We start from the raw sequence: 19,179 nt of genomic DNA, 5'->3' as shown, positions 1-19,179 counted from the left end.
CGATCAGAAAAATCAATTTCGGACACAACTTGTGTCACTAATACCCGCATTTCTCAAACATGGGGTCAGAGTATCTGCACCCTGACCCCTTATCTTAGCTTTCACAAATTTTCAGCCCCGGAAACCGTTCCCGATGGATAACATGGCAGCTGCAACTTTTTCAGGTTGTGTCAAGCCAATTACAGCATTCCTGCTGGCACGCTTTCGTGGTTTACCTTGAATACGTTCCGATTTTACCACGGTCACTGCGAAAACGCCGTAAAATATCCGCGAAACACACAAAATGATGGACGGAATGTTGCACATGGCAAAACATTCACCCCCATCACAGATCTGGGTTTAATCCATCGTTATTTTGCGACCAGAGATAACACTATATTGTACAGTTTTAATTTCACTAAAGCTACTGACTGAACGGATTTGCAACAAATAACAAAATGAGCAATCTGCGTAACAACATCTACCTTTCCTGCAAATTTAGTGTCATTTTGTCTAGCGGTTCTGGCTGTAGTTTCGACAAAGCGTTCCTAAGGGAATTAACATTATAAACGCAACCTTATTTTGCACCCCTTTTTCTCAGGCCCCATTGCACGGATCACCCCCAAACTTTCATAGCACACAGAACCTACTTTGACACTTTTTTGGGAAGATTTCATGGAGATTGACGACACTAAAGTTATAAGCAAGTAAAAAATGCTTATCCTATGGAAAGTAGGTCCTAACTACAACTGCCTACTGGCAACCACCAGTAGGTAACAAAATTAAATAAATATATGTATATGTATATATAGATTATCTACTGGCAGTCGCCAGTAGGTAGTTATAGTTAGGACCTAGTTTCCATAGGAAATCCGCAACATTCTATTGGGAATAACTTTGGCGCCGGTTGATGAATCTTCGCTAATTTCTCAAAGAAGATGGCCCGCTCCTTCCCTGAAAGTTTTAGGGGGATTCGTCAAGTGGGGGCTGAGAAAAAAGGGGGGGTCCCAAAACGTATTTTCCCCATGTTATTTTCCATAGGATGATTAGACACGGCTACAGCCCAAACTGCTGAACGGAATTACAAAAAATTTGGCAAAATGGTAGTCTAATTCGCAGATCACGCTTTTGCTTAAATGGTGTCAATCCCTCCAGTAGTTCCTGAGAAAATCAAAAGAAAAAAATATATTTATCTATAAGCGCGTACCGAACGCGTACTGTATGCGTACGGTACGCGCACGGTACACGGTCCTTCCCGTGCACGAGTTACATGCTGATTGGCTGTCAACTGTCTGTCAACACTCCAAACCAGAAATTGTTGGCAGCCATATTGTGCCTCGGTAGACTGAGTCACAAGAAAGCTGAAAACCAAACTTGTAGAACACAAAAAGGGGGCAGTGTAGAAACACCCAGACCCCCAAGGCCTGCCCAGGGGGTCCCACAAGGCCCAAAAATTGTATTTTAAAAACCTGGTCTGTTTTTTTTTCAAATTACCCCCCCGGGGGGGACCAAATCGGGGGAGGCATAGTGATAAAGAAGTGTGGGGGGGGGCAATCGCCCCCCACTGCCCCGGGGACTGCCGCCCCCCGGATTAAAGCAACACAGCCCCCTGGTGCATACTGGAGGCTCTTGGTGGGCTAGTTGGCCCCCAGTATGCAAGGGGAATTAGTTCCCCCCTGCAAACGCGCCGGGGGCTGCGTTGCAGAGGTGTAAAAAAGGGTGTGGCCTCATTACAGCTCTCTGCAATGCAGCCCCCCGGCGCATACTGGAGGTTCCAGGTGGGCTAGTTGGCCCCCAGGGACCCCCAGTATGCAAGGAGAATTAGTTCCCCCTCTGCAAACGCGCCAGGCGGCTGCGTTGCAGATAGGTATAAACATTTTTCTATTTATATTAAAAATATGTAATGTACTTTAAAAAATAAAATATCTAAAAATAAATAATTTAAAATAATGTAGTAAATCAGTATAAAAAATATAAAAATTATCATTTACAAAACCATTGAAATTCACTCAAAAAAGCATATGTTTCAGCAACGTTATAGTTAGGAATTAGCATTTTAAAAACCTTTGAAATTCACTGAAAAAAAACATAGGTTTCACACCAGTTATAGTTAGCTGGTCATTTTACTCATACAAAACCTTTGAAATTCCCCCGTTATAGTTAGTTCAGCTAACTATAACTCGCGCGCCCGCAATGCACTGCTGAGGACGCCACATATTACATCACTCATGTCATGGTCAGTGACATCACTGATGACAACTCAAATGACATCACTGATGACATGAGTAAAATGACCAGCTAACTATAACTGGTGTGACACCTATGGTTTTTTCAATGAATATATATTTACATATATATATATTTTTTTTAACACAAACAAATGGTTCATTGACCAGATTGGCTTCAATAATGGGAGTTTTTATAACAAGGGATATACCCAATGAAATAGACACCCGAAAATACAACTACATTAAAACCTTGGTAGATACAGCCATGTCGGTATTCCATTTGTCTTGTCACAGAATATGTACATCAATTGATAACTGTTTGATGCTGTAATTTTTTTAAAATTTTGAGCACTTAAGCACTTTATTATTTGCCATGACAAACAACTTTAATGCTTGTTAATGTAGACATTCAAAGATGGCCACCATGTATACTATCTTTTAACAGTCACCTTCTTTTATGTTGATGAACTCAGAAATGACCGGTGAGGTTTAAAATGGTGATCTTCGTCAAACACAAACTGACACTGACGAAGCTGGAATAGCGAGACACGTCTGTCGGGGGTGAGGGGTTTGTAATAAATCATCGAAAAACCAGATACCTGTGTGCTTGCCGTTCTTTTGACGAGACGGAGTCAAAGTTTGTTGCAATTCGTAAGCGTCTCACCAACGCTGGCTTGAAGCACCCGGGATTGGGAGGAGCGACAGCGGTGAGAAGCCTGTGTAACAAGTTTATATGGCCGTTAGCCCCGAGGCAAAGTGAGCGAACACAGAGTCGAAGAGATTGGAGAAACGAACGTCGGACTCCACGCAAAAGAAATTTGAGGACACGAACTGCTCGCACGTCGCTTCGGAGCGGTTGTAAGGAAGAAGTCGGCTGACTTCAACCGAGCGCCGGCTCCGGACATGGTGAGTGGCACGTTCCTGTATAGTAATTAAATTCTTTGCTCAGCCTCTGTCCCGTAAGGTACCGAACGAGATTATAAACCCCAAAAGAGCGAGTCTGCACCACCCGAGTTGAACACAAAGTACATATTCTGCAGAACCAAAATGTCGAATATGGAGGATATAACAGGTGAAAGGGAGTTAGCTGCAGATGTGATGTTCAGGTCCACTAAAGACAAACCCACAAGAGCGGAAGAAGTCGGAACAGTGCCTGTAACGAGCAGTAACCTAAAAATATTATTCCAGAGACTTGAAAAATGAAAAGAAAGAGGTTAGGCAATGGTGGGAGGCCACCTCTCTTCAACGCTACATAGATTGCAATAGAATCCCTAGGGGATTCCTCATTTTCACAGTACCATCCTATGAAAATCCTGACCCTGCACTATTAAGAGGCTGGGCTGAATAAACAGCGGAATCATCAAAGGGAATTATACGCCTACTAATAAAGTATGCATAGAGCGACAGAGAGAAATGCGTCAAAGAAATAGCAGACCTAGAGGATTCAATTGCAAAAAAAACAGACACCAAGACAAGCGATGAACTAAGGATTGCCCTAAATAAGTGAATACAAGAGTATGAGCTGGGAATCAGGAAGAAAAAACAAACAAAGTTTCAAAGAGACGAGCAGGATTATCTGTCGGGCAGAATTCTAACTTTTGCACGGAAATTTGACGCCACGAGGAAACGACTTGCCCAGGGAACTACAGTGACCAACAATATAGAAACCTCAGAGTCAGAGGTAGAAGTGTCAGACGGAGAACAAACAGCGGTTCTAAGTGTGAAAGAAAAGGCAGGTGCTAAACCTTTTTTCGACGAGTTCCAAGTGATCAAGGAAACTAGACAGCAACCACAACAACAAAACCACCCCCCCAACCAAGCCAAAGAGGAGGACTAGGCGGGGCAAGTGGAGCTATGCTGTCAAATGCCTCACCGGTGGTAACACGGAGTGTATCAAGGCGCAGGAAACGATCAGGAATTCGGATGATAACATCCTCAACCTGTCAAAGAGGACATTAACATGTGATGAAATCAGGGTCCTGAAGAAAGGATTAAGTTTTGTTTTTGTCCTTCAAGTGAGTTTGACTTGGTTAACACAAGAATAGACTTATTCAGGTACATTTGAAAACTAAAGTTCCCGAAGATTTTTCTTTTACACCCAAACAACACAAAAGTGGATGAAAGTTCGGAGACCCTCTGTGAAAGCACGGAAGAACACATAGAAGAACATTCGAACACTCTCCTTGATATTTTATTGGCTCCGACACAGGGTGATCAAGAAGTGGGGACCCTAAGCCAACAGAGTGATCGTGCACCCAGAGAGCAAGTGCGAGATCCGAGCAATTTGAAAAATAAATCTAAGAAATTGCCCAACGCGCCTCATGACGCCATTTTAATGAAGCGGTACTTTTAGACTTGGAGAAATTGGCAAGAAATTAAATGGATATGAGACTTTCAAATATCACACGGAGAGAACGGGATGCAATTAAATCACTACAAAATGATAAAAACATTGAGATCAAACCCTCCGATAAGGGAGGTAACATTGTGATTTTCACTAAGGAAAATTATGAACAGGAAGCACTAAGACAATTAAGAGACACAGAGTGCTACACTATCATAAAGAGAACAGAGTATGTCAAAAGCACAACTGATTATCAATCTATGTTGGTTAAATGGAAAGAAGATAGCATGCTAAACATGGACGAATTTTTGTTTCTGCAATGTGAATCACCAATATTACCGACCTTTTATCATCTCCCGAAAGTCCACAAAAATGCCAAAAGACCACCAGGGCGACCGATCGAGTCCTCGATCGGAAGTCTACTGGAGAACACTTTCCGCTTCATTGACTCTTATCTGGCACAAATCGTGAAGGACTTACCCTCATATGTGAGGGACAGACAAGACTTCCTCCGCATGATAGATAGTCTATCCTGGGAGCCAGACATGCTTCTAATAACATTAGATGTTGTTAATTTATACACCTGTATAGCTCGCGAACAAGGCCTAGAGGCAACTAAATGGTTCCTAGATAGGAAACCGGAGAAATATCATACACAACACTATGCTACTAGACATGATGCGGTTCTGTCTATACAACAACATCTTCCTTTTCTCGGGCCAATTGTACAAACAGACAAGGGGTACTTTGATGGGCTTGTGCTTCTCCCAAAGTTACGCGAACTTGTTTGTGGGCTGGTGGGAGAAGCACGAGGCATGGGGGGAAGCCAATGAAGTTTAGAATGATAAGATACTTATGTGGACGAGGTACATAGATGACCTCTTTATTGTGTGGCACGGCGACCAAACCTCGGCGGAGGAATACATCGCTGTCCTCAACAATAACGCCTGGAACCTGAGATTCACTAGCACAATAAGTGCCACGAGCGTCTGGTCTTTAGATTTGGAGGTATTTATACTTAACACTCTCCAAACAAGACTCTATAGAAAACCAACAGTGGGAAACGCTGTGTTACACGTGGCGAGCCACCACCCAAAGAGCCTAATAAAGAATGTTCCCTATGGAGAAATCTTACGTTTGAAGTGGAACTGCTCAACGGAAGGAGATTTCCAACAGGGCAAAGCAGACGCCAGTGGAAGATTTCAGAGTAGGGGGTACTCAGGCAATATGTTAAAAGAGGCTGCAGAGAAAGCCTCAACAGTAAACAGGAGGGATCTCCTGGTGGTAAAGAATGTACAGAAAGGTGAGGACTCAGTAAGAATGACCACCAATTACAGCACCAAATCAGGTGAACTGGTCCACATTTTCAAGAGAAATTGGCACATTCTTACCACAGATAATGTCCTGAGAAAACATCTCCCTGAGAGGCCACTAATTACCTACAGATGCTCTCAATCAATGTCAGACCCTCTAGTCCACAGCCATTTCACCTCCAGTAAATCGCCCCCAAATTTGACCAACATCAAGGGGTTCTTCCCCTGTCTACGCTGTAAGGCTTGCAAAAGTAGCAAAAAGGTCTCTGAATATCCAGGCAGAACTGGTGAGGGAAAACCCAACAGAACGATAAAAAAACTTCTGAATTGTAAATCGGAGTACACAATCAACTGACTAGTATGCCCATGTAACAAACGTTACATAGGGAGTACAATAAATGCCACTAAACTTAGAATCCTTGAGCATATGCGTGCAATAGCTAAAAAGAATAAATCCTATCCGGTTGCACGACGTTTTGCAGAATGTCATCAAAGTGACAGGGATCGCCTAAGTTTTTATTGCATAGACCAAGTTAATCATCTAGAAAGAGGAGGTGACAGAGAAAAGGCACTCCGTGTTTTAGAATCCAGGTACATCATTGACCTAAAAACAATGACACCATGGGGTCTTAACAATGACGAAGAGATGTGGGTACACCTCTGAATTACACATGGGATCATGAGTATACCAGTTCAGTTACTTGGATATGAGATATGTAAAAAACAATGGGTATCACACACACTCAGATATGTATTTTTTGATCACCCATTAATCCCCCAGTAGACATTATGGTTCATTGGATAATAGTAAAAAAAGAAAAAAATTCCTTAGCCCATTCAGGGCTACACAACGAACACGAAGAAATGGGTCATCGACCCGATTGGCTTCAATAATGGGAGTTTTATAACAAGGGATATACCCAAAGAAATAGACACCCAAAAATACAACTGCATTAAAACCTTGGTAGATACAGCCATGTCGGTATTCCATTTGTCTTGCCACAAAATATGTACATGAATTGATAACTGTTTGATGCTGTAATTGTTTTTAAATTTTGAGCACTTAAGCACTTTATTATTCGCCATGACAAACAACTTTAATGCTTGTTAATGTAGACATTCAAAGATGGCCACCATGTATACTATCGTTTTAACAGTCACCTTCTTTTATGTTGATGAACTGAGAAATGACCGGTGAGGTTTAAAATGGCGATCTTAGTCAAACACAAACTGACACTGATGAAGCTGGAATAGCGAAACGTGTCGGTCAGGGGTGAGGGGTTTGTAATAAATCATCGAAAAACCGGATACCTGTGTGCTTGCCGTTCTTTTGACGAGACGGAGTCAAAGTGTGTGTATATATATATATATATATATATATATATATTTTCAAACAAAAGAGGCGGCACAATCAGGATATTTTCTTAAGCCTTTTTAATCAAGACTTCACCCCACCAACGCGTTTCAGCCACAACTGGCCTTGCTCACGGTTGGTTAGTCCCTCTATTGTGTTGTTATTTATACCAACCCATAGTTAGCCATTTAGGAGGCATTATGGGATATGTAGTTGCATTACTTTCAGTGAAAAATCAAAATAAAAGAAAGAAAGACTTTGCGTGCTTTTAAATTACTGCACTTCGGTGACTAGTAGTTCACTGTGGCTACTTAACATGTTATAAATCAATTCTGGGTATAGTACCCTATTCTTTCATTATTGTCTCTTATTTCTTCAAAATCCGCAGGGCCAAACGGAGAAAAACGACAGTACCCCCTCCGCAATCGCAATCCGAGACCAACCTAATAGTAAATCTTTCAGACCATCAACTAACAGAAACAGAAAAATGTGTTTTAAATAAAGGATTGTCATTCTGTCCTGAAGCTCACTTTGATTATACAGAAACACGAATCGACTTTTACAAGTATATCAGAAAGTTGAAATTAGCAAAGGTACATGCTGGAAAACAAATTGAGCCTGCTAATGCTGTGGAAGAAAACTCAGATAATGTTCTGTTTAACACCATTGCAGATATACCAGACTTGAGAAATAGTTTTGAATCACTATTTGACCTGGATGGCACATCCATATCAGATGCGGAATTGCTGGAAGACCTAAATATCCCAACAGATGAAAGACCAGCTACCGGGTTAAAAAGAAAATCAAGGTATTACCCGATACTGTCACCGGGCAACAAAATAGATCTTTTCTCAGAAGCAATAATAAAGGAACTTGACAATCTTTCTAAAGTGAGAAACAAGACACGTGAGAATCTTTCAAAGACTGAACGTGCAGCCATTAAAACACTGATGAATAATGACAAAGTTACCATAAAACCAGCGGACAAGGGGGGCAACATTGTGCTAATGAGGACATCAGATTACATATGTGAGGCGATGAGACAACTAAATCAAGAAAATAATTACCAAAAATTGGAAATTAATCCATACGTGAATATGAAGAGAGAACTACAAGAGCACCTAGAAAACTGGTACACACGAGGTTTAATAGACGAGGAGGAAAAAAAATATCTAACCATTGACCATCCAATAACACCTTGTATATATTTTCTCCCAAAGATTCACAAGACTTTGAATCACCCTCCAGGAAGACCAATTGTCTCTTCATGTGGATCACTATATGAAAACATCTCCAACTATGTCGACAAATTTTTAGCCCCTATTGCCCAGAGTCTTCCCTCGTATATTAAAGATACCGGTGACTTTTTAAGAATATTGATGAATGTAAATTGGAATTCGGAATATCTACTAGTCACCATTGATGTAGTCTCACTCTACACTTCAATCCGTCATGAGATCGGAATGCAAGCATGTGAGTATTATCTCAAACAGCGCAACATCATATATCTGGACCACTCGAAAATGCTAATCAAAATGATTGATCTGTGCTTGAGGAATAATGTATTTCTTTTTGACAAACAATTATTCAAACAAATCTGTGGTACTGCCATGGGCATTTCTCTATCTCCCAACTATGCTAATATCACAATGGGGTGGTGGGAGAAGACCATAGCGTGGAATGAGGAAAACCAACAAGATCTGGAACGGATAATATTATGGGTTCGCTATATCGACGACCTGTTTATTTTTTGGCATGGCACGGATGGTCAATTTCAAACCTATTTTAACAAACTGAATGAGAATGAAGTGGGCCTACAGTTCACATGCAATACGAGCACACAGGAAATAGACTTTTTGGACACTAAAATATATGTGTCTAATGACAAGCTTGAATCCACTCTATTTCGTAAAAAAACAGCGACAGTGTGCTCCATGGAACGAGTTTTCATCCCACACCCCTTCTACGAAGCATACCGTATGGAGAATTCACACGCCTCAAGAGAAATTGTTCGGTACCTGAGGATGCAGAAAAAGTAATACAAGAGAGTAAACGCAGATTCAGAGCAAGAGGCTATGATGAAAGAGTGTTAACAAAGTGCAAAAGAAAAATTGATTTGAAAACACGGACTCAAACATTATTGGAACAGCCCAAAAAAACGGAAACCCACACACCTCCAAGATTCATAACAACTTTCAGCAAAGAGAGTGGAAATATTGCCCGTATAATGAAAAAATATTGGCATTTACTGTCAGGGGACCCTGACATTGGAACAACCCTCGGTGAAGCACCATCAATAACATACAAAAAGAACACATCTCTCAAAGATTTGTTGGTTAAAAGCTACTTTCAAGAAAAACCGAAACAAAATTGGCTGCAAATTCAACGAAAAGGGTTTCAACCATGTAATTCTTGCAAAGCTTGTAAGATTGGCAAAAGCATGAAAGTGATTGAAGAACCGGATGGGAAATCAATGAGAATCGAGCAACAAATCTCATGCACCTCAAAAAACGTTGTATACGTTATAGAATGTAAATGTGGAATGAAGTATGTGGGGTGCACAACTTGTATGTTGAAAAAACGAATCTTAGAACACATCCGGGCGGTAAAAAACTCCAATATGCAATATGCTACCGCAAAACACATGAGCACATGCCAAAATGGAGATTGGAGACAAATGCATTTCTATGGGGCAAAAGTACTGGATAAAATGGAGAGAGGTGGAGATGTGGTTCGAAAACTGCGACAAATGGAGTCACGCATGATAATCAGACTCAGAACAAAACACCCGAAAGGGATGAATTTTGGAGAGGATCTGCATATCCATCTGGAATAAATGTTCTTGAAATGACATTGGGTACTACACCCGTAATTTGAAAACAATTTTGAAGAAATAAGAGACAATAATGAAAGAATAGGGTACTATACCCAGAGTTGATTTATAACATGTTAAGTAGCCACAGTGAACTACTAGTCACCGAAGAGCAGTAATTTAAAAGCACGCAAAGTCTTTCTTTCTTTTATTTTTCACTGAAAGTAATGCAACTACATATCCCATAATGCCTCCTAAATGGCTAACTATGGGTTGGTATAAATAACAACACAATAGAGGGACTAACCAACCGTGAGCAAGGCCAGTTGTGGCTGAAACACGTTGGTGGGGTGAAGTCTTGATTAAAAAGGCTTAAGAAAATATCCTGATTGTGCCGCCTCTTTTGTTTGAAAAAATTTTCCTGGGTCAGGATCCGACTCCTGGGTGGAGCACACACTGCTGAGCGCTCTCATATGGCCTGAGGATCACTTTGCATGAAGATATATATATATATATATATATATATACATGTATACACACATACAGTATTTGGGCCCCTGGCCAGCCAGAATTTAGGGAATCATGTATGCCAGACATTTCTAAAAACTACTCACCTGCAGAACTCCTGGGTAACGTGGCTTTTGCAGATGCCACTACTTTTTCTTACCCAGAATGCACTGCATACATCAAGCTGGTTAAAAACCTGTGCCCATCCGCTGCTCCCGACATGATTGGGGCACTATTTTATTTTCTTGGTGCTTGCCCATCTTCGCTTGTTTTTAAAACTTGCCCACAGGAATTGTAGCTTTACTTGAGAACTGGTCAAGAGGTCATACAAGCACTGATTGTGCAACTGAGTATTGCACATTAAAAAAAAAAAGTACAGTCTTGTATAGCGAGCACTTGACTGGTAGGTATTGCAGCTCTTTACATGAGCACCAGTTACATTGCAGAAGGTCACATTCCTGTTTGTTTGCATGGGCACAAGAAGTGATTAGTCCAGAATCACAAGATGTTGAGCCAACGCAGAGACTTGAACCTGGTTCCCAAGTCAGCAGCCCTGGTAATAACGTCACAGCCTCTCCCAATCAATATATCTGCTATCTCGATGGCTATCCATGCCCTGAACATTACAAACGGGCCCTGGTTGATGTGTTCCCTGCAATAAATGCAGATTAGGCAAATAATTTAGCATCCCCTATTCCCCATCTCCTGTTTCCAATGCTCTGAGGAGCGGAGGAGGAAGAGCAGAGGGAGGGGGACACAGCAGCCCACTGGCTGCACTGCTCCTAGCCCCACCATTAAAACCAAGCATTTGCAAAGCCAATACAACACGCCTATATCAGATCTATTGGCTTTGCAAAAAAAAATAATGTCTGTGTTGCACAGCGACCGCACTGCTGTGCAACATGGTAAAAAATATAGACAAAGCCAACAGATCTTGTATAGGCGAGACCTACTGGCTTTTCCAATGCTTGAAATTCTCTTTTTCATTGTTTTCTACTCAGTTATGAGAGGTAAGAGAGATGGATAGAGCACTTTACCTGAAAACATCAGAGTTCATCAGGACAGGTGTCTTCCTTTCCTCTGCAGAACAAGAGGGTCGGGAATTGTAATCAGCTGCATTAATTTAATTGGTATCCTCATTAGATAACTGTCCAGATATTTAAAAAAAAACTGGAGGCAAGTTGAGTTTGGTGTCTTCTGTTAACTAAACTATTCAATCCAGCAAAAATCATTGAATCTCTATCACTTTACAAAACAATGAAAGTACTGGGTTCGACCTGCTTTTTCGCCACAATTACACAGATGACATCAGATTACACTAACTGCACTAAGGTTTAAGTTAGGGGTTTACAGTGGAAGCCATTTTAGGAAATCTGACCTTGTGTAAAACTGCCTTTCACAGCCACCATACAAAAGAATAGATTTATACAGCACTTCCACCAAAGTGCTTTACAGGCATATTACAAAACTGGAATAAACCATGACTAGAACCACTTAAAAATGAATGGAATAAACTGATGAACGCTAGGGAACAAAGGCAGTAGCAAAAAAGGGAATTAGGACAGTCACTTGAGCCTTTAGCACTTCTATTTCAGTGAATAAATAAATAAAGTCGTAGCTATGAAAATGAGTTTGAATATATATTTTATTAACATAAACTTTCACGGGAAAGCTCTGAATGCGTTAACACAGCAGGCACATTGGCTTCAATGTTTGGCATTTGACAGTCAGCAGAATTGCACTTAACTGTTACACGTCTGTCACAGCATTGTGAACTTTCATGACAAGGCTCAAAGCCAGACTTTCTGGCAGTAAAGTTCAGAGTTAGTTTCTGGTCATTTTGGTTTATGTACTTGGCAATCACAAGGGAGTCCGTCTGTGTTGCGCTCTGGTCAGTCATACCCTTTTGCTTGATTTTAGATACACTTGTGTCTATGGAGTCATTCACATTTTCCAGCCTATCACTGAACTCACACTTTGATCCATTTTTGTAGAGTCCCCTTTGGTTTGCCAGCTGCAGAGTGCGCTCTGAACCAATTAGAAAAGAGCAAGGTGTTATGAATGAACCATCGCTTCTGCATATAAAAGGCGAAGAGTGTGTTGCATTTGTTAAAGTTCTAACATTCTCCTCTGCACAGTGAAGGGACTGTCCATCCATCTTGTTTAAACTTTCATTGGCCTGAAGCTGATGCACTGAATGGAGAAAGAAATTTCTGGGAAGAGAATTCGGCATGATGGGCCTTTTGATGATCCCTGCCGGACAGCTACAATGCTGAACTGGGTGCACAAGGAGCTCAGGGAGGTCTTGTAAAACAGGACTCCTAGAATGTTTAATTTGCAGAAGACTTCTAGATGTCGGCACACATTGATAGCAAAAACCATCACCCAACAGCTGACATGAATGGGGGTTCCACTTCATTCGCCTTTCAGCGTATTCACCTGGGCAACTGCACTCCCTGTTTTGTGGTAAGAGTTGGCACATGGTGTGCTCATCAACAGATGTCTGCAACATAGCTGAACAAGAATCTGCTTTGTGGTCTGAATTTACTTCTACTTTCTTATACTGTGTCTGCACGGGAACGCTCGCATTCTGGGGTCTGCCATTGGGTATCTCTGAACATGGATGTGAATCTTCATATGTTGTCTTCTCCAAAGCAGTGCAATTATGAGTTGCCAAAGGCTCGAGCTCATAATGCTCATGGTCGCCTTCTGATTTTGGCACTCTTGCATCCAGCTGATATTTGTGCCCAGATTGCAATTTGCTTTGAATCTGTTCTTCAGTGCCCGAAGCCAGAGCCTGTGAAAAGGCTTTAAACTGTAATTTTTTGGGGAGAGGAATTTGCCCGCAGGTTCCCTGGGGCCCCAGACAACGGCACATGCACTGGAAAAAGAAGGTTGCAAATGCCCAGCTGATGCACATTATTAGCATCATGAAGGTACCTAGCTGGGTGTATGCCAATACTGTGGAGGGCATCATCATAGCTCCAGCAACAAAAGTGGTCAAGGCAGCCATTGCAATCGCAGATCCCATGCGGCTCAGAGAGAAGACCACTTTTCCCTCTCTGTCTGGGTCAGGAGCTAAGCGATAGGCAACCCCGTAATGGACAGCAAAATCCACGGATAAGCCAACAGCTACAGAAATGGTCACAGATTCTAACACATTTAGCTCCCAACCGAGCAGTACCAAGGAACCTACTGTAACAAATATGGTTCCAGCGATTGAAATGATTGCATACAAACTTATAATGACATTCCATGTCGTAACTAACATTACGCTGAAAGCAACGGCCACTGATAGCCCCATTGCAATTAAAGTACCATCGGAAAGGCTGTCCTGCAGATCGTAGAATTCTAGGTTGCTCACAAACCAACCATGACTGAGGCCAGCAGGAGCAGTTGCTAGCTCAGTTGAAATCCACAAATCCACTTCTTTGTAAAATCGATGCATTTTCTCATAGGCCAGGGTGAAAAGGTAGGTACTTTGAAACTCCAAAACAACAGCTCTGATGGTATCGTTTGTATCAAACCTAGGACCTGGAGTCTTGCTGTCTAAATGGTATCCGGTACTTCTTTCAATTTCCATTATTGCCCTCTTAATGCAAAGCTCAAACACTTCTTGTTTAAAGGGAAATTTTGTCTGGCTGCAGCAGGGGTAATGAGAAGGCTCATCACAGTCATTTTCCATCCACTGTTTAAAAGTCTCGATGAAGCAGCTGGTGAAGTCTTGCTCATCTGGTTGGTGAAAAAAGGTTTGGTTCCTCAACTTTTGACAAAAATTATAAATCCAGACCTGTGATTCTTGGCTTGCTATATTAAAGCTACTGTCCAATTTCAGCTTTCCTTTGCTTTTGGGGTTCAAGGGATCTCCGTTGTCTTCTGGCGACACACCCCAAATGATGGTGATGGGCATATGAAGTTCTTCTCCATGGTGGACACGTTCAAACATGAAAAGTTTTTTGTATTCTGCATCATAACGTTCAAAAGGATGAGATGACCTAAAAACTTGAAACTCTGAAAGCTCTAGTGAAGGCAGCTTCATCTTTGGATTAATACACACAATATATGCACCACCAACAGTTAAGGCAAGAAACCAAAATAACCAGACGTAGCGAAATTTGATAACAATGCATGGGAGAACTTTTTCAAAAAATATCCGAGATGCTTCTGAGACTGCAAAGAGGAGGTCTTGGAACTTTTGGCACAAAAGTGTCCAACAATTTTTGTGGTTGTATACATGCTGCTGAGGTTTTCGAAAGCAGTCAAATACATTGAGAAGATACCGTTCATGGAGCACGACTACTGCAGGTAGCCATGTTACCATTAACACATAATTCACCAATATGGCTGTGCCAGCATAAATACCAAAACACCGTATTGCAGTGATATTGCTCACATAGTTGGCATAAAAGGCAGCTGCGGTTGTAAAACTGGTAACAAACATAGAAAGAGCAGCATGTTGCAGGGTGATGTTAACCGTTTCAGATGTTTCAGCATGGGGTTTGTCAAATTTTGTGTAGTTCCACACATCGCACAGGACAAACGCATCATCTGCTCCTATTCCAACAAGAATAATTAGTGCAGTAAGGTTCATGAAAGGAAAAAACTCAAAGTTAAATACTACACGATACAGAAAGTAAGACACAATTAGAGAGCTAATTATTGCAAACATGGTCATTAGCGTGATAAACATAGACCTAGTATATACACACATGACAATAAGAACAATTGCAATGGCGATAGCAGGATACACAGTATCCATTAAAAGATAATCCTGAAATAAACTATGTTTGATCCCAAATTCAATTCCTGTGATGGTGGTAATTCCATCCGAACAATTCCAGTTCTCGAAATTGTCCAAGTAAATGTTCATCATGCTCTCCCCCTTTTCTGTTGGTGAGAAAAGCATGCTATACTTTAAAGCTGGTACAACATAGTCGGCTGTCTTTGGGCTTAGGAAGTCTTTGTCCACCAAATAGTGAAGAACCTGGTAAACAGCGTTGTACTTAGTACATTTACGAGGCACGTTTGTACACTTCAGCTGGTCTTTTCGCTTGGCCGCCATATCCCAGCAGTCTGACCCCAAGGTTCCATTGTAGTAGTATTTGGCACATGTACGAAGTAGCTTCACAGTATGGGAAACATCACGTTCTACAATGTTCTCACAGGATGATCTGTTATTTAGAATGGCAATATAGTTTCCGAGTGTCCAGCTCGGGCAGCACGAATCAGGAGTAGCTCGCTGGCACAGATCACCAAACTGAGGATGGGATCTTATCTGTGATAAGGGAAAAATATAATATTTGATTTCAGTTAAACGTTCCAAGTATGTGCTAATTTACAAATTGACTGAGAAAACTTAGTGACACATCAAATTTTAAGTAAAAACTGTACATAATTTAAAAAACATTTTAAAATACAAGAAACGACAAACCAGGACAATATCTGGGGCTGCATTGCAGAACATGCCCCAGGGGCGCAACAGGCATATGCGCCCACTTTGTGCGTCCATGGGGCACATTTGTATTACAGAAGGGCCACAGATCCCCTTGCAGGCGGGTGCAGCCCCTCACTTTAAACCAGGACAATATCTGGGGCTGTATTACAGAACATGCCTCAGGGTCGCAACAGGCATATGCTCCTGCTTTGTGCGTCCACGGGGCACGTTTGTATTACATAAGGGCCGCAGATCCCCTTGCAGGCGGGTGCAGCCCCTCACAGCACCCACCTGCAAGGGGATCTCAAATCCCTGTTAAAGTGTAGGTAGGTTGCCGCCTGCACAGAGAAACATGTAGCAGCTTTCAAATAGTTTGTCCGTATTTCTCTTGAATGCGCTGCCCTGGCGGTAGCAGAAGTTTGCAGCGCATTCTACATGATAGGGCGTGCTTTTCCTTTTGCACCCAGTGCACCTACTTAATGGTGCGTCATGGCGCAAACAGGAAAAGGGAGATATATCTAAAATAAGGCCCATGGTGCTTTTTATTTATGTAATTGGTATCTGTGACGTGCTGGAAAAAACTCGAAGGTATCCTGGCACTGAGTAGCCCTGAATAGTAAAACATACCCAAAAATAAAATGTATTAAACCCTTCAAATGACAATGACTGTATGGGAAACCAGAGAGTGCATATATAAAGGGCCCTCAACCCCTGCTCAACCACTTTATTGCCGTGGGCTATTGCAAGACTGAAATTTAAGTATGGTTTATGTGTGCATCTGTTCTGGGTAAGGCACTCTTTCCCAGTGGGTTCAAAGTTTACAGGAATGAGATAAAACAACCAAATAAACAAAGACAAATTAATTGTCACAAACATACTTAAAATACAATTCTTGAATTTACTGGAAGTCATGACAGAAAAAGCATACAGTTAAACCTAGGGAATAGGTTACTATATATTTATTCATGCGGTGAAAATATTAGTTAGAAGACAAGCAGTCCCGCCTTTTTTCAGCCAACACATGTTTTGTTCCATCCTGAGGCTTTTCAAGACTGAGGACAGTAACTCGGATACAAGAACATTGTTGCAGGTACTGTTCATCACTATTTGTTTACACATCATGCCAAACCATCAGATCTTCAGTCATTTTATAAACCTTTAAAGAAGGGGTTACTTCTTCAGTTGCAGAGACATCTCATTCCAAAGCTTTGGCTCTGAAATGGAAGAGGCTCGACCTCCCAGCAGAGTTTGCTTGAATCCTGGGATGTTAACTGGGCCGGAATGGGAACCTAGAGCAGCCCTGGCAATTTTGACGGACCAGCCCCCCCTTCTACTTTTGTTAATGGAGGCAGATATAGGGGCACCACTGCAAAAACCATCCCCCATTAACAAAAACGTCCTCCTCTGCTGAAAAATCGCCCCTAATCTTTCAGCCTCCCTGGGAAAGGCCTGATGCCCGCTACAGCCAGTCCGACCCTGAATGTTAAGCACATATTGATTTTCCGATCTCAGTGCCCAATATTGTTTGTGAAAAACATATCTACCAGACAAAGGATTGGGCAAAGATCATAACATTGATTTATGCATAAGACATGAAGATTTAAGAAGCATAGGGACCCACCTTAGACGTGCCCTATTAAAGTAGAAATACTATTGGTCTAGATTACCAGATAGTTGCAATAATGCACTTTGATCTGCGGTATGACATTATTCTAGATCTAGCGGAAAAGACAGCAGCCACTAACAATATAGTTGGTGAAACACATTTCAACAAACTCAACATAATTTCATGTATAACAAGGCTACCTACCACGAAAGGTGTACAACTAACTTGATTTGTGGTCACATGTAGCATAGCGGGTCAAAGCAGCAAGAGCGAATTAGGACTTTGGCATTTATTAGAACCATCACAGAGCTGGTCTCATTTCTATGTTAACTATCTCCCCATTTGAACTTTATATTTCTGTGTAGTGAATTATTGATAATACATTTCCTCTTATGACAGATTTACTACCAGCAGAGTGGTACATCTCAATGTGTAGTAATTTACCAATCTTCCAATTTGTGGTACAAATAAGGAACTTTCCTAGCCTGTGAGAGTGTGAGTGTGTGTGATTGCGAGAGTGTGAGTGAGTGTATAAACACTTTCTGAATACTATAATCTACTTAACACCTTAGTCATGCATAGGACACCGATCTTGGTCGACGACCAAAACTCCAACAATTTGTCTCGCTTTGCATTTGTAATGGGATTGTGTAAGTGGGTAGACTCATAGGGGTTTTTGAACTTATACTTACAAACTGTGATTGTTAAAATGAATGCAGATATTTGTGGAGATTCGATGCCTTACTGTTACGGTTGTTACACATAACACAAAAACCTAATAAAGAAATGTTTACATAAAAACTCTCAGGTGCTGAGGTTTTTCTTTCAATCTGGAGCCTTTTTTTTTTTAAGTTTGGGTTAGTTTGAGCTTAAGCCTTCATAACTTTATACCCCCACAAAAGATATCCGGGCGGAATTTGCCTCCTTTTGTTGCACATGCTGGGATACTAAAAGTACCAGGTGTGTTTTAGTTCCCTTGGGGAGCAATAACATTTTTAAAATGTTGAAAAATGGGGGATTTTTTTTAAACAACTTTGTGAGGTACTGTGGAAAGAGTGTATTTTTTTCCTGAACGTTGACATCAACAAACTGTATGCTAAGATCACCTTTTCTAAGCTCGAAGATACAAACCTAGAAGTAAAATAATTTTTACGCCAATTTTTTTCAACTTTCTATCTGGTAGTTGACCTTTCATATTTTTTTTGTCATCTCTACCTCCATGAAGTTTGTGATAACAGAAGTGATAATCATACCTTCATGAAGTTTGTGATAACAGAAGTGATAATCATGGGTGAACAAGACATTCTATACATTTCTGAAAAGTAGACAACACTTGAAATTCAGCATATGGTCATGTAGATTGCTAATAGTGTTCCAGAAACTGGATAATAAGATATGCTGGGATCTATGGAAGCAACACCACCCTGTATTCCCCACAGTATATACGTTTCATTTAATCCCAGAGTTGGTAGGATTCCATTGCTGTTGGCCATACCACAGCTCAAATAATGCAGCCATCTATCATAGAAAGTAAGTGGAAATTGGGATTTCTTCGAGAGTAGTTTGACTTATAGGCTGGCAGAGGGGATAGACTGCCCAAAA

The 19,179-nt window shown here is 41.2% G+C and overlaps 1 protein-coding gene across 3 annotated transcripts in view; it reads right to left on the bottom strand.

Annotated features, from left to right (window-relative positions):
• Positions 1-12,164: 12,164 nt before the first annotated feature.
• Positions 12,165-19,179, bottom strand: part of DISP1 (dispatched RND transporter family member 1) — a 729,704-nt gene continuing 722,689 nt past the window's right edge. For all 3 annotated transcript variants that reach the window (XM_086927950.1, XM_086927949.1, XM_086927948.1), the window contains one exon: positions 12,165-15,812. In XM_086927950.1, the coding sequence (XP_086784076.1) occupies positions 12,186-15,812 (3,627 nt within the window). In that variant the 3' untranslated portion in view covers positions 12,165-12,185. The remainder of the gene's footprint in view (positions 15,813-19,179) is intronic.

Source organism: Lissotriton vulgaris, chromosome 6 (genome assembly GCF_964263255.1).
Source record: "Lissotriton vulgaris chromosome 6, aLisVul1.2, whole genome shotgun sequence".
Classification (NCBI taxonomy): Eukaryota; Metazoa; Chordata; class Amphibia; order Caudata; family Salamandridae; genus Lissotriton; species Lissotriton vulgaris.
Note: the sequence above shows the minus strand (reverse complement) of the source record. Positions and strands in the feature narration are given on the sequence as shown.